Below are 14,522 nucleotides of genomic sequence, written 5' to 3' on the forward strand. Positions count from 1 at the left end.
TTGTAGTTTTTGTTGAAACTTCTGTTTTGATTTAAAATTTAAATGATAACAAAAGCTAAAGTATCAACTTCACTTTACAGTTAACACACATATGAAATGCAGAACTTTGTAAAATTTGAACAAATACAGTTCACAGGTTCCTTTTCCTCCCTCTCTGCTTTGCTTCAGCTCCTCTTTAAAAGCCACGCCTGCGGCTGTCATGCCATTCAACCAAGTAACCATGGTTACAGTAGGGGTAGCCGTGATTGGTGGTCTTTTCTTCTGGGCTCCTAATGTTTGTTTTCCCTCATGGCAGATTCCTGATATTTGTCATGCTTTCAATATCTTGGTATTGTCCTCTATAGATGTGTGAGAATATAATTAAATTATAATGATATGATATCATAATTTTTCTGTAGATTTGATTTAATTATTTAGGCTCAAACAAGTTCATTCAAACATTTTCCCACCACCATAGAGCCTGCAATGGTGCATGACGTGTGTGGTGTTCATTCTGCAAAAACAAATCTGAGTGGGATCAACACATTGCAAGTCAATAAAGCATTTCTGGCCACGGATTAAATGTGCAGCTGATTTCTGTCCCTTCTTTCGAAGCCATATTTTGATATTTTTGCACCGAGTTCATAGTTTGTATAACAATTTCCTCCTTTTACAAAGGAAGTTAATGAGCCAGTTTCTGTATTTTTAAACCGACTCTTCGCCTTTGGAGGATAAAGCTATGTGACAATATTTTGGATCTTCACTGCTGACATTTAGGAACTGTGGGACAAATAACTGGCTTTGCTTATCAACACTGCCCTCTGCTGGACATCTTTCTCACATACCGGTAAGTGTTGCAGGCTAAGATTAAAATGTACAAGTATCATCAAACATAAATAATCTCCCAAAACCATTACAGAGTCCACAGATAAGTTATGTAATTTTTTGGATAAAAGAGAACACTCATCTTCTGTTTGTTATGGTTCCTGGCATGGCAGGAGTTTCCTGGCAACCACTGTGACTGCTCTGGAGAAGTGGCAGACAATGGAGGTGACTGAGGTGAACAACTTTATCTAAAACAAACACTGTCAGCATTTTCACTGCACATGCATGTAATCCTCTGAGACTCTCCTCTCGTCAAACACAGGACATCAAAGACTCTCTCCAGAGGCGTGGAATAAAGAGGGACAAGGATGTTTGCCAGCTTAGTCTCGCCAAAAAGTAAGAAAAAGCTATTGCTTACACAAATAACTCCAGCATGTAATATGAGTACTTTCACACAAAGGAGCCAAGTTGAAGACTGTACTTTGAATGTCTGCCCTTTTGTCGTGTAGACAACTCTCCAGTGTTTCTGATTTCTCGAGATTTTGCTTTCTGAGGAAGCTGTGGCTGAGCGATAACAAGGTAACCTTCCATGAAACTCTAAGAATAAGACTTTTAAGTAAAAATGTTGTTTTTTCCATTTACTTTGTTTCATACTCTTTTTTTTATCCCCCTGTTTGTGTGTATGTGTGTGTGCTTTTCTCTATTGATTTTGCTCTAAGCCAATCAGGTGTCTCATGCATCTTTGTTACATCTACAGGATCTGAATAATAAGTTTGTTCTGATTCTGCTGTAACGGTCACATCAGATTCTTAACTGCAGATACACTTTGAACCCAGCTCCTGTACATGTAACATGAGTTGAGGTTATACTACTTATTCTGCAGCTTATTTCTTGCCTCACACGTGTTCAGAAAAAGATTTGGAGGTTAAGGTGAAAAGGGGGAAAAGTAGTTTCCTCATGCAACAAGGTAAGTTATGAGGTAACATGCTGAAAACTGAGTGGCTCAGAGCAAAAGTCTGAGGACACAGCACAGACAAAATTGTGAAAAAAGGGAGTAAAAGTAAATAAATGACATTAAAGAAAACATGATTGGTTATTTCCACATTTATTTATCTAATTCTTAGTGTTTCCAAATTTTTTTCTTACAGGTTAACAGATGTGTTATTTTTATGGCACTCCCATCATTCAGTATCACATGCACTTCAACGGCAGTATGTTTTCTGAGAGTTAAACTGAGTGGAGGGTGATTTCATTCCTACTCTAATTCTTCCAGATCAGAGAGCTCAGCTGTAGTTCCCTCAACTGCTGCTTGACTGAACTTTACCTTCAACATAATAGCATCAAATCTGTGAAAGATTCAACTTTATTTGAGTATAAGTATGATGGATTTTAATGGTGTGTAGAACCTATGTCTTAAAATCTACAGCTAACTGTATTTTTGGGGACTTCAGATGCATGTTAAGCAGTACAGAATACTTGTTGACAGATTTTCTGGGGGCACACAAAGCGGCTTTTAGATCGCATAAGGGAGGTGGTGGATTTGAGTTTTTGATTTAAGATACCTAAAAACAATGTAAAAACACTCCATTCCTTTTAGAGTAAACTATTCTAAAGCACTATTTGTACAAGTAGAAAACTAAGGGCTGATCAATACTGAATTATGTTGGGAAAAATCATTTCCTACACTGATCTGTGCCGTTTTGTTACCAACTAAATACTTTACTTCTTTGGACTTATTAATGCTATTTAGAGGAGTACAGCAGCTCATGGACAATTGCTCATATTTTAGGCAATGAGAGCAAAAATAGCCTGCTCAAGTGGAGTTTTCCTTTTGAATTATAGTTTGGGAACCCCTTGTTTAATCCTCAAAAATGTCTTGGATGTTTTCATTAATTTGAGCTGCCAAACAGATGTAGTGAAGAAAAAGAGTAACATTTACCTTGAACATCTTTTCCATGTGAAATGTTCTGTGGGGAAATGAAAACCACATGAGCTCAGCATAACTAGCTTTGTTGTAGAAGACAAATCATCGTGTCTGTTGTAATTTTTCATTTCTGCCTCTCACACAGGTGCCCTAAATCACCTGACCTGCCTTCGACTCCTGTATCTCCACAATAACCAGATCAGAGGGTTGGCGGACACGATGCATGAGCTGAGGAGGATGCAGCAGCTTCAAAACGCCAGTGAGTGACAAACTGTGAGACCCGTATTAAAGACCGCCCTCCAGGGCAGGAAAAGGCCTCTGCAAGGATCTCACATCAACCTGCAGATACTGAGATGTGACGATATTTTCTTTTTCAAACTGCAGCTTTTTTCCTGAATCCCATGTCTCATGAACCTGGGTATCGCAACCATGTAATCCACTGCTTACCATCGATCCAAATCTTAGACAAAAAAGGTACGGTTTACATACACTCAGAAGGACTTTTCTGACCAATGCTTGACAAAATCTTAAATTTTTCCTTTTTTTTCTGTGTTTGTTGTGTTGTCAGAATTGAAATCATCAGAGAGGAAAAGATCTTTCCTGATTTTCAACCAGGATCATCATCGTGTTCTCCAGTCGGTGGCCTTTGGCAGACAGAAAAAGTAGCCCACAAAGAAAGAGAAGATCTGCATTTGATTCAGCATTTAGTCCCAGCAGTCATTACAGAGATTTCCTCCACTTTCTTAGTGTCTCTGCAGGATTCTCGAAGTGTTTCACAATAAAAAGGCAAACTAAGACGCTGTTAAAGTCAAGATACTGCTTAAACCTCCGTATGAAATGCCATCTCTCCAGCTTTTAGCATCAAAAACTTAAACCTGCATCAAGTCGTATTTTTGGGCCACCTGGCAGGCAACAGAAAACGGCTGCAAACGCTGGTGAGAACAGTGAGTGTGAACCAAACAATGAGCTGAAAGAAGCTCTGAGACAATCTGCTGTTATGAGTAAACCCTTCACATTACATGCACAATGTGAAAAATGCCCACAGAGCTGTGCAAATGACCTAAATCAGTCACCAGATGGTCAAAATGTGCTGCAAAAGGAGCCAAATATGTTAACAACCGAAATAAATCACCAAATAATAGAAATGACAAAGATATGATTCAAATTTAGTAAAATTATATTCAATAGATTAAAAAGCATCACATAAGACCAGAAACATTATTAATTACCACAATTTTATGCAAATGCTCAAAATGATATAAAACAAGCTGAATGAAATGCAATAGAGCCAAAATAATGCAAAATGGGAAACCATTTCAAACAAAAAATATGAATATTGGATTAAAAATGTTCAGAAAGTTTCAAATAAAGAGACCTGAATGTCCATCAATGTGCAAAATGATCAACAACAATTAGAAACTATGACAGGAGATCAAATAAGATTAAAAAGAGATTCAAATGTATCACTCGCAGATAGATTAATTTGGTTACTAACACAGAACTAAGCCAGAAATAAGACGGAAACTGGTTGTGGATGTATAATTAACAGGAAGAGACCAACATTAAACTAGTAGAGAAACTAATTAGCCGTGAATAAAATCACTGCGTCACAGACCTGCATCAGTTTTCTGTGTAAAGTGCTGGAACATGCTTCTAACATGTAGTCGCTCCATTGTTTTAATACCCGCCCATGATCCGCTCCATTCAAATGTACAGATGTTTCTGCTAAACAAGACACCCTTTGGCTTTGTGGTCCTCTCAGATCAAACCATCACACAGAGACAAAGAAACACTGGAAAAATAAGGAGCATGCCAGTCAAAGATGAAAATCGACTCAGAAAATTGGTGCTGAAGTTGGTCTTTATTTACTGGAGATGGGATCAGGTCTGTTGACGCACTGGAACTCATCAGCGTTCAGAACGCACACACACACACACACACACACACACACTGGACATGATGTTTGACTTCAGCTTCTCTGTCCGTTCAAGCTGCACAACAATAAATACCAAAATTAAAGTGATCGTATTCTTCAAAACAAACCGACAGGTGTTACCGTGCTGTGCGCGATGCAATGATGCTTCAATTTAAGGGAAAACATTTGAATTTAGTTCTAATGTGAAAAACATCCTGAGCAGTGACATCATTTACAACACACTAAAATAAACTCATCTTTTCACCATTCACATTTAAAAAATATCACACATTTTTGGTCAACGTTGAGCAGCCGTGCCATCCACACACCGACGCTGTGGGTATAAAAACATCTGGATAACAATCAGGTGCATTGCAAACAGACCATTCTGATTGGCTACACAGTCACTTCTTTCCTGCAGTTCGCTACAGTTTCTTAAGGCAGATTTTCGCTCCATCATGGATGGGAACCGTTGAGCTCTTCACATTTCTCTCAACTCCTCCAAAAGATTAACTTATGTAGTATTTACATTCACAAATGACAACATCATTTGAAAATGGACGAAAAGATGACGGCTGTGGCACAATGCTTCTTCATCTGGTGTCGAAGTCTCAGGCTGATAATAAATATGGATTCTTTTCTCCTCCCAGACGATGTCTGCTTTCCCTCTTCGTGCCAGTTTCTGTCCGGGCCAGATGGATGCATCGTGGAGAAGGCGGCCGCTGTCATCGAGTGTTAAGATGTTCCTCAGTTGTCAGCAGCTGGGATGGCAGAGGAGTCTGCGGCAGAGTCCAAGGGGCCGACCTCACTGCTGGTCTCCACTGAGAGCTCCTGCATGGAGTCCGTGGCCTCCTGCACAGCTTCACTCTCCTCTGAAACACAAGACGTCAGTTCAGTGGATTAGAATTGGACTATATCTTTGAAGTGCCTTGAGAGGACATTTGGTGCTATATGAATAAGATGTTTTGCCTGTAGATGAATTACCTTTGCTCTGCTGCATCCTCAGTTTGGCTGCTTCTGCTTCCTGCTTTTCTCGCTGCTCTTGGAGCTTCTTACAAACTTTCTTGTGGGTGAACCAGTGCATTTTTTGGCAGAACTGGTCACAGTAGATCACCTGATCAAACGAGGTAAAGAAAAATGTAAGTTTTGCTTTATTTGCGCAGAGATTACATGTCGGTAAAAGAAAGAAACTCCACCAGAAGCTGCTATGAAATGAAGCCAAGCACACAATGTTCGCTGTGACTCAAAATGACGAGTCAATGATCTCCCGCACAAAATAAGAATAAAAAAAAAAACTTCTGTAAGTTAAGGCTGTAACATTCACCATTTTACAGATGGAGCATCTCTTTTCAGCTCCTTTCTCCCCGCAGGAGGTGCAGAACTCTGCATCCATGAAGCCGACCTGACCCGTGATGGCCTGAGTCAGCACTGACAGAGCTGTGGGGTCGTTGCCCTGCGGTGATGTGAAGAGGAAAACAAAACCATCAGTCGCTGCACGGAAATCAAAAGCACAGATTCAAAATGATGGAAGACGTGGAAGATTACGGGAAGACGAACAAAACATCCATCTTCCATTTTCAGATCACAATAAGCCCTCTGAGTAGGACACAGAAGGTTTGATCAGAATAAAACTCACAATTTCCACAGGAGCGATGCTCCGCACCAGCTGCTGCAGCAGAGTTGCGTCGCAGTACGGGAACTTGCGGATACACTCTCTGATAAACTTTTCTTGGTACACGGGGAAACCGTCGCTGTCTCGACCCTTCAGCAAACTAAAGAACCACAAAGAAATTAAATGTGAGACCTTTCAGAAAACAGTAAATCCGGGTAACTAGCTGAATACATTTGACAGCTAACCAAGACAAAACACAGCTTTTGTTCATGTTGAATCGTTTAGAACAAAATCTTCTTCAACATCACACTCATGCGTTGGGTTTCCATTAACCCGCAAAGCGTTCAAGCCATCTTCAAAAAACCCTCAAATGATTGATTAACGAAGGGGACGTTCCACCTTTTTATGAGGCCTTCCAGCTTGTCGTCGCGGTCCTTGAGGAAAGAGGCACACTTTCCAAGCAGGCAGCTGATGTAGTGCATCTTCATGGCCAGAACCTCGTTCATGTCCTGCTGCTTGATGCACTTCTCACAGATAAGCTCCATCACCCGCCGGCATTTACCCAGAGCCTCGACCTCTGCAAGTAACGGGTTTTCCTTCACCAGCATCACCAGCTGGCACACACAACAAGTATCCACATAGTTCCAAGAGACTTTTTATAATTCACTCGTTCATAATTCATTCATTTGTTCTTATTTTGCTAAATAAAATAAATAATTTTTTTTATCTTTTCATCAGCTTCACAAATCAAAACACCCAAAAAAAAATCCTCTCCAGGATTACGAACAGACCACTAACAGTAAACAGGCACTCGTTCATTTCTTCTCGTCTGTGTGCTACACTTCTTCTTTATTTTAAAAGATAAAGTATTACTAACAATAAGAAATCTGACACTTCCTTCTCAAAAAGTCAATGAAGATGAAACCAAGTCAGATCTTTGTAAGTATTATCTAGAGAAGTGTTTTAAGACAACACATAGCTGGAGGTATGGAGGTGCCTTCAGTGTTTAACATGTTTGTTCTGCGTCTCTTTAACATTTGTAGTTGTGTTTGGGTAAGGCTGAAAATTAATAATAACAACAACAACGAGGACATTTCTATCTATACATAGAAAATTAAATTTCTATATAGTTCTCTGATATGTTCCCCAGTGATTAAAGGAGGGATATGAGCAATGACTGCTTGATAACTATGACGTGGCCTCTTTGAAACCTGCATGCTCAGTCTTACCTTAACAGGGTTCAGGTTAGTGCTCATGATGACTTTGTGCAACGGTCCAGCCAGTTTTGGTGGCAGCTTGGGTTCCTTCTCCAGACCCTGAGGCTTGGTGTAGTAGTCCAGTCGAGCACGTGAAAAGAAGTTGTTGATCACTGTGACACAGTCGTGCTGCCCTGTGCAGGAAAAGAGGAGGTGGCTTATTTTTAAGGATATATGCTACTTAAAAAAAAGATAGAAGGGGTCTAAGTAGCATTACATGGATGAAACAGCAGAACTTAAACCTAAAGCTGATCCAGTACATCCTATTGAGTTTTCAGGCCACAGATGGAAAAAATCCACAGCTCACAACATCTGAAATAGTGTAACTAAAACCTTTTAGTGACAACAGTGTTCTCCACCTGCTATAAAAAGGACTATATTTTAAAGAGATCATCCATGTACAACACTGTGCAAAAGTCTGGTGCCACTCCCAATATTTTATATTCCCAATAATATACTGCCAGAAAAACGTGAGGCAGATGCAACAATTTACTGAAATGTTTCAATATAAATAAATGGAAGTACAATATACAAGGCAAAAATTAGAGTTGCACAATTCTAAGACAGCCTGAACCCTCTGAGACAAGCTTTCTGTCATTTCTTGACAGCCACCCTTCCATGGAGACCATTTCTGATGAGTCTTGGGCCAACAGTAGATGGATCAGCTGAAGGTCCAGATGCATCTCTCAGGTCCTGTCAGGTCTTTGCTGGATTTTTTCCTCTTTCTTAAGGACATCACTTTCAGATCCTGTTCATCTGCTGTAGATAGTTTTTTAGGCCTGACACTTCTTCTTTTGTCCTCCACTTGTCCAGAACACGCTGCACCAATGATGAATTATGCCAAGTTCCCAGCTAATAACTCTGCGAACTCTAACTTTGAGAATCACCTTGATGGTGCAAAAAAATACTATTCTGTGTCAAATTCAATGTTTGTTTGTTTTTGTAGATGCAGCTAAGTGAATGTGAACTAATGATGTGTCTTTGTGACAAGCTGCTAGTAACAAAGCACCTTAAGATATTATTTAAAATAGGCTCTTTGTTAAGTTGACTGTTATGTGTAGAATCAGCATTGGTTCATCCACTGAGTTAGGTGCCATTTTCATGTTTAAATCATCTTTAGATAAAGACATTTACCAGTTAACTGTATCAAGATATAACATGAACAGGAAAATTATATTCTAACCGATAAAGAAGCATTTGTGATCTGACAACAATTAAATGCTGAGAGATTGAGGACATGTTAAATATCTACATACCAACAAAGGCTGCCATCTGTGCGGCTGTCCGTCCAACAGAGTTGGTTAAATCTGTTTCAGCCCCTGCGTCCAACATCATCCACGTGATATCAGTCTTCCCTTCAGGCAGAGAGGAACAAGAGTCACTCTCCCCTTCACATATCTAATCAGATTTTTTTGTATGACAAAAACATGTTACAAGTTTCACATTCTACATCAAAACGCACCTGAAAGGCCGGCAAACATCAGCGCTGTGTATCCGTGCTCGTGTTCATTACAATTCACGTCTGCTCCGTGCTGCAGCAGCAACTTGCACATATCTGCTTTTCCCTTGTAAGCAGCGTGCATGAGTGGAGTCATCCCATACTGTGAATGAGACAAAGAGCTAACAAAATCTGTCTGACTTGATAATTATCAAAAACTGCACAAAACAATAGTATTGGATAAAACATCAAGTAAGAGAAAGTATCGTATAGTTTTAGCAGAATCATACATTCTGAATTATGTTGCCCCTAAGTAAGGGTTAAGTTAAGTTTTGGTTGTGTCTGTTTTGCTCATTTACAAACTCTTTCTGTTAGAATAAATAATCCATCGGAAATTGGAAAACAACAAAAACATCCCTCTAAGCCCCAAACAGGAAGAATCTCAGGCTATTGGACCTGTTGTAAACCAAAGTTTGCCCCTCTTGTGTCTGAAATACTCTGTTACCTCATCCAAACAGTTAACTCGAACATCCTTACAGCCAAGCAGCCTGGAGGCTTCTTGAACATTTCCTTAAAAGACAAAATTACATTTTTTTTTTTTACACATAAATACAGTTACAAGCTTTAACACAAGTTGCTGTGCAGCTCTACAGTATACGTGCAACACTTTCACGGTCATGTTGAGATTTCTATATCTTCTATCTTGCAAGTACAGATGACGGAGGTTAAAGACTGTGGTTCCTAACACACCACACAAGAAAACTAAACTGATTGCCGTGATTAAAAAGGGCAGTTGGGAAAAATATATGCTGACATTCATCAATTAGCATCATGTTTCTCATCCTACAAGCTAACCAGGGATTAGCGTTAGCCGAAGAGGCTTACCCGCAGTAATAACCTCAAATAGCTCCTTTTCGCTTGAAGACAAGTCTCCCTTCTTAGGAGCAGACATGTTGATGGTTTTAAGTGTTAAATGAAGCTGCAATGACACTAATATAACGCCAACTTTTTGGTTAAATCAATGTTGTCCGTGGCTCTGACAGTGTGATACTCGGGAATGAACGCTAGCTCAAAAGGAGCCGTCATCAGGAATGTACCACTGTGGTCTCAGTGAAGGGGTGCACGGATCACAATAAAAATGTACTTTTACAGAATAAAAGTATACTCTGGAAAAATGAGGATATTTTTTAGATCAATATAAAGGTTACAAACTAATAGAGTTTTAAAAATATTAAAAAGTAAATTACTAAGCGTCGAAACTTTAAAGAAATATACATGAACTCCCCCATTGTTCTTTATAAAAAATAATCAGATCCAGGGGAGTCTGGAAAGTTCATTCATAAATGCCTCAAACAGTGGCGCACGTGAGAAGACGTGATATCTATGGTCAATAGTTCTCATCTAAATTGATCTCTGAATAATGAACAGATGGACAAAGGCAAACTTTATTCGAACTAACTTACAAGGGTAACTAAAGGTAAAACACCCCTGCTTAAATCTGTGCATCTTACTAAGATATGTATTTGTATACATTTGTATATAAAGTGTAAACGTTTTTCTTTAAAAATTGGACTTTTTGTCATAGAAGAAATTACACTGTTGTCTGTGCCAGGGTGGCACAAGACTGCATCACCATCAAAAGCTGCTCTGTGTCTGGAGCACCTTACCTAACACTACACTCTTGTGCTAGAATACAAATAGAATAGAGAATAGAAAAATAATTTATTATTAGCTAAGGAAGCTATGAAAATAAGATTTTAAGGTGCTCCTATATTGTCTCAAACAACAAAATACAAAATTATACTCACACTCCCAATCTGTCCAGGATGTATTCTGTTCTTACTAATAAATCTATATGTGCACTCCAGTCCAGAAGGTGGCAACGGTGCTCATGTGGCTCACTTTATTTCCCTTCTGCTACTTTAAACCGCAAACAGAGGTACGGAGAGAAGACTTCCTGAAGCTGATGGTAAACAGAGCATATGCAGTCTGCTGTGAAGGTTTCTAAATATTTTACAGAATTATTGGTAAATATCTCAAATATTTGCCTTTAGATATATTTGTTTCAGTGTTATTGTTAATAGTAGTTTCCACTTATATTTATGAAAAAGACTGCTGAATTTTTGTGCTAGGCTGTAAATCAGGCCATCAGCAACATTTTAACCAGAATATGTCTCTTACACTGTGCCCCCCCACCCACTTTGTTTCAGCTCTGGCTGTGGAAATGAAACAAGAGTACCAGGAACTCATCTTGCAGACATGTGGTGCCTCATCTCTGCATGTTGGGGCTAAGATCCAGACACTGTGGAGCGGTTACGGAGAGATAGTGCGGCTGCACCTGGAAGCCTGCGACCGGCCCTCTGTGGTTGTCAAACATGTCAAGTTTCCAGATGAGGCAGATCACCCCAGCGGCTGGAACACAGATCGTTCCCACAGACGTAAAGTCAGATCCTACCAGGTGGAGACACACTGGTACCAGAACTATTCCACCACTCAGAGTTGTCGCATCCCTGCCTGCCTGGCTGCCTGTTCCTATGGCGACGAGATGCTTATCGTGCTGGAAGATCTGGATGTGGCGGGTTATGATCAGAGAAGGTATGGAAAACATTAAATCAGCACGTGAAAGTAGATTTTCATTTAATTCTCACCTGTGGTTAATCACAGAATGTGATCTTGTTCTTAAGTCCCACATTTATAAAATCAAAATAGAGCAGATAGCACACACATTTGGGCTTTATCTGGACTCTTTTTGGCTCTTAACTGCTAAGTTACAACACTGGAAAGTGTTATGTGGGCCAGATGGAGCCTGAAAATCATGAGCTGGTTGTTAAATAGAAGATGTTGCCTAAAGAAATGATAAAATGTCTGATTCTGAAACAGACTGATTATATTTTGCTTCAGGGAAATGAAAAAAATGCAAAGAAAAAAATTTTCTATTGCTTTCTCTCAATGTTAGATAAAAAAAAAGTTATCTTTTATAGCACCAGGGTGAAGGACAGAGAGATAAGAGCTTGTCTGAGCTGGCTTGCCCACTTTCATGCTCTCTTCCTGGGTGTGGCAACAGAGGGCCTGTGGCCTGTTGGTACCTACTGGCACCTGGAGACCCGACCAGATGAGCTAGAAGCTATGGATGACCCCGAACTTAAAGCGGCCGCTGGTGACATCGACAGGATACTCAGTGGATGTCACTTCAAGACCATTGTTCATGGAGATGCCAAGTTAGCTAATTTCTGTTTCTCCCCGAGTGGCGAGGATGTGGCAGCTGTAGACTTTCAGTATGTCGGTGGGGGCTGTGGGATGAAAGATGTAGTCTACTTCCTTGGAAGCTGCATGGAGGAGAAGGAGTGTGAAAAGAGGGTACCAGGACTTTTGGGTCACTATTTCACAGAGCTGAAAGGATCTGTTAAAAAGGACATGGACTTTGATGCTCTTGAAAAAGAGTGGAGGGAGATGTTTGCATTTGCATGGACAGATTTCCATCGTTTTCTGCTGGGATGGATGCCGGGACACTGGAAGGTCAACCGATACAGTAAACAGCTGACGAAAGAGGTTCTGCACAAACTGAAGCAGTAATCAGTAATCATTAGCCTCTACAACAAAACCATAAGAAAATAAGTATCTGTTCTGAACCTGTGAATCTAAATACTGAAAAATAATCAGAAACAACCCAAAGCACTTTCCTATGCTGTGTACTGTCAAGCGTGCTTTCCAAATCATTTGTGAATTAATAAAAGTTTCATAAAAATGCGTGAACAATTATTCTTTTCTGTATTGTGTAGCTATTTGGATTTAAGATATGGTTATTTTTGGTTGACAAATGCCAGTGTTTCAACTGAAATAAACAACTAAGAACTATAAGATGGAAGAATCACAAGAATGATGTTTTACTGATCTGTCAGTGCAACAACTGAGCTGGGCTAGTCTATGTTTAGAATGATTTCAGTTTCATTAGAAGGCTTTATTGCATAAACTAGAAAATGTTCCAAAAAAATGGTGATTTTACTCCTCTCAAGAGATCATTTGCTACTTTATTTATTTTAAGGTCAGTGTCTTAGTTAGATAAGAAACTTCATTTGGTGATTATTTGCTACCACTCTTTGATGATCTTTGCTGATCTATACTTTAACACATCACAAAAAGTTACCTATAGCACAGATGGATTTTTTAATTCATTTGTTTTTTGTGGATGCAATTATGCCTCACTTAGAGCATGGATAGCAGTGCTGTGGATGTTACCACATAGCTCCTGAACTTTAAAGTTATCCAGTTAAAAGGTCAGAGAACGCTTCATAAATATTCACTCAAAGCCCACTTTATTACGTACACTTGTTCAATCGGTTATTAACACAAATAGCTAATAAGCCAATCGCATGGTCGCAACTCAATGCATTTAAGCATGTAGAGGCGGTCAGACAACTCACTGAAGTTATAGCCGAGCATCAGAATGCGGATTTAAGTGACTTTGAACGTGGCATGGTTGTTGGTGCCAGACGGGCTGGTCTGAGTGTTTCAGAAACTGATGATCTACTGAGATTTTCACGACGAAAATGCTTTGTTGATGCGAGAGGTCAGAGGAGAATTTATCACGCAGATGCTGGCTTGTTTTCTCAGTTTATTTTTGGTGTACAACAGATTGTTGTTGATGGATGTCTTTTTCACTTCTGTAATAATTTCTTGTGCGATGTTGATAATGAGATGGAAGCATCTGTTGCTTTGTTTTTGCTGATTAATATGCTTTAATAATATGTTTTGTGCAAAAAAAAACCATTAATAAAGTAAGCTATGCACGCACTAAAACAGTTTGATTCTGAGTAGGCTGTATGGTGGTGAAGTAGCTGTTGCCTCGCAGCAAGAAGGTTCCTGTGAAGGTTGCATGTTTTATCTGTGCATGTGTGGGTTCCCTCTGGATGCTCTGACTTCATCCTACTGTCCAAAAACATCAATGTTAGGTGGATTGATTATTATAAATTCAACTTGAAGTGTGTGCGATTGCATGGTTGTTTTTCTCTGTGGTGTTAATGTTGACCCTGCAACGGACTTGCGACCTGTCCAGGATGTTCACTTCTCATCTGATGGTAGCTGAGATAAGCTCCAGCCCCTTCATGAATAGATTTAGAGGGTATGGCAGAGGAATGGATGATTTTGAGTATATTGATGGTTAGCAGTGAAGTGGATCAATGGAGAGATGTACACATACGTATGTCAGATGGCCATGGGACCCATTTTTACTTAGGGAGGAAGTCAATTCAGAGGAGGTCACAAAAAAAGTGAGAAATGAACACGAACAAAAGCATTTCGGGAGTGTCAGTTTAGCTCAGAAAGTCAAATGGTGAACTATGAACATGACCTTGTTCAGTTTTAATCTACATGATTGAACTTTTAGTGAGATTTTGTGAAGTGTGACCTTGCACAACACAAATGATTAAATCATTATTATAAGTTTGTTCAGTTCTTGTCACTAAGTTTGTTATAAAAAGGTAGAAGGAGCCCCTTGAACTCTGCACGCATAAAAAAGGTAAGCAAAAAAAAGTGTTAAAATCAAATTTAAAATAGAAAACTGAAAATGCATCAGA

The 14,522-nt window shown here is 39.5% G+C and overlaps 4 protein-coding genes and 1 long non-coding RNA gene across 6 annotated transcripts in view; 4 read left to right on the plus strand and 1 right to left on the minus strand.

Annotated features, from left to right (window-relative positions):
- tmem106ba (transmembrane protein 106Ba) overlaps nt 1-14,522 on the plus strand; it is a 470,787-nt gene that overhangs the window by 419,438 nt on the left and 36,827 nt on the right. The window lies entirely within an intron of this gene.
- Nucleotides 929-2,197, plus strand: LOC140315825 (leucine-rich repeat-containing protein 72). The gene is made up of 4 exons (XM_072393400.1): nt 929-1,038; nt 1,127-1,200; nt 1,314-1,383; nt 2,078-2,197. The coding sequence occupies exons 1-4, from the start codon at nt 1,024-1,026 to the stop codon at nt 2,195-2,197; spliced, it is 279 nt and encodes a 92-aa protein (XP_072249501.1). The 5' UTR covers nt 929-1,023.
- On the plus strand, nt 2,617-3,508 carry LOC140315621 (uncharacterized). The gene is made up of 3 exons (XR_011917272.1): nt 2,617-2,987; nt 3,113-3,202; nt 3,297-3,508. It is a non-coding gene; the product is annotated as an uncharacterized lncRNA (long non-coding RNA).
- ankmy2a (ankyrin repeat and MYND domain containing 2a) lies at nt 4,553-10,025 on the minus strand. The gene is made up of 10 exons (XM_072393665.1): nt 9,835-10,025; nt 9,455-9,519; nt 8,974-9,112; nt 8,768-8,866; nt 7,485-7,645; nt 6,655-6,869; nt 6,280-6,415; nt 5,968-6,096; nt 5,628-5,757; nt 4,553-5,515 (listed from the first exon to the last, which is right to left on the minus strand). Exons 1-10 carry the CDS (start codon nt 9,899-9,901, stop codon nt 5,391-5,393), a joined length of 1,266 nt encoding a protein of 421 aa, XP_072249766.1. The 5' UTR covers nt 9,902-10,025; the 3' UTR covers nt 4,553-5,390.
- pkdc (protein kinase-like domain containing) lies at nt 10,864-12,696 on the plus strand. Of its 2 annotated transcripts, none has more exons than XM_072393226.1 (3): nt 10,864-10,918; nt 11,160-11,544; nt 11,931-12,696. In XM_072393226.1, exons 2-3 carry the CDS (start codon nt 11,174-11,176, stop codon nt 12,520-12,522), a joined length of 963 nt encoding a protein of 320 aa, XP_072249327.1. In that variant the 5' UTR covers nt 10,864-10,918; nt 11,160-11,173; the 3' UTR covers nt 12,523-12,696. The 2 variants fall into 2 exon arrangements, with proteins under 2 accessions (XP_072249327.1, XP_072249328.1); XM_072393227.1 differs by having other exon boundaries at nt 10,897-10,976.

The sequence above is a fragment of the Leuresthes tenuis genome, unplaced genomic scaffold (genome assembly GCF_036924035.1).
Source record: "Leuresthes tenuis unplaced genomic scaffold, fLeuTen1.0.hap1 SCAF_10, whole genome shotgun sequence".
Classification (NCBI taxonomy): Eukaryota; Metazoa; Chordata; class Actinopteri; order Atheriniformes; family Atherinopsidae; genus Leuresthes; species Leuresthes tenuis.

Coding starts and splice junctions, on each gene's coding strand:
- LOC140315825 (XM_072393400.1), top strand. Junction 1,201..1,313: donor CAGCTTAGTCTCGCCAAAAA/GTAAGAAAAAGC, acceptor TTTGTCGTGTAG/ACAACTCTCCAGTGTTTCTG. Junction 1,384..2,077: donor TGTGGCTGAGCGATAACAAG/GTAACCTTCCAT, acceptor TAATTCTTCCAG/ATCAGAGAGCTCAGCTGTAG.
- pkdc (XM_072393226.1), top strand. CDS start 11,174: ATGAAACAAGAGTACCAGGAACTCATCTTGCAGACATGTGGTGCCTCA. Junction 11,545..11,930: donor GCGGGTTATGATCAGAGAAG/GTATGGAAAACA, acceptor TATCTTTTATAG/CACCAGGGTGAAGGACAGAG.
- ankmy2a (XM_072393665.1), bottom strand. CDS start 9,901: ATGTCTGCTCCTAAGAAGGGAGACTTGTCTTCAAGCGAAAAGGAGCTA. Junction 6,870..7,484: donor CTAACCTGAACCCTGTTAAG/GTAAGACTGAGC, acceptor TGTGTGTGCCAG/CTGGTGATGCTGGTGAAGGA. Junction 5,516..5,627: donor GAGGATGCAGCAGAGCAAAG/GTAATTCATCTA, acceptor CTTGTGTTTCAG/AGGAGAGTGAAGCTGTGCAG.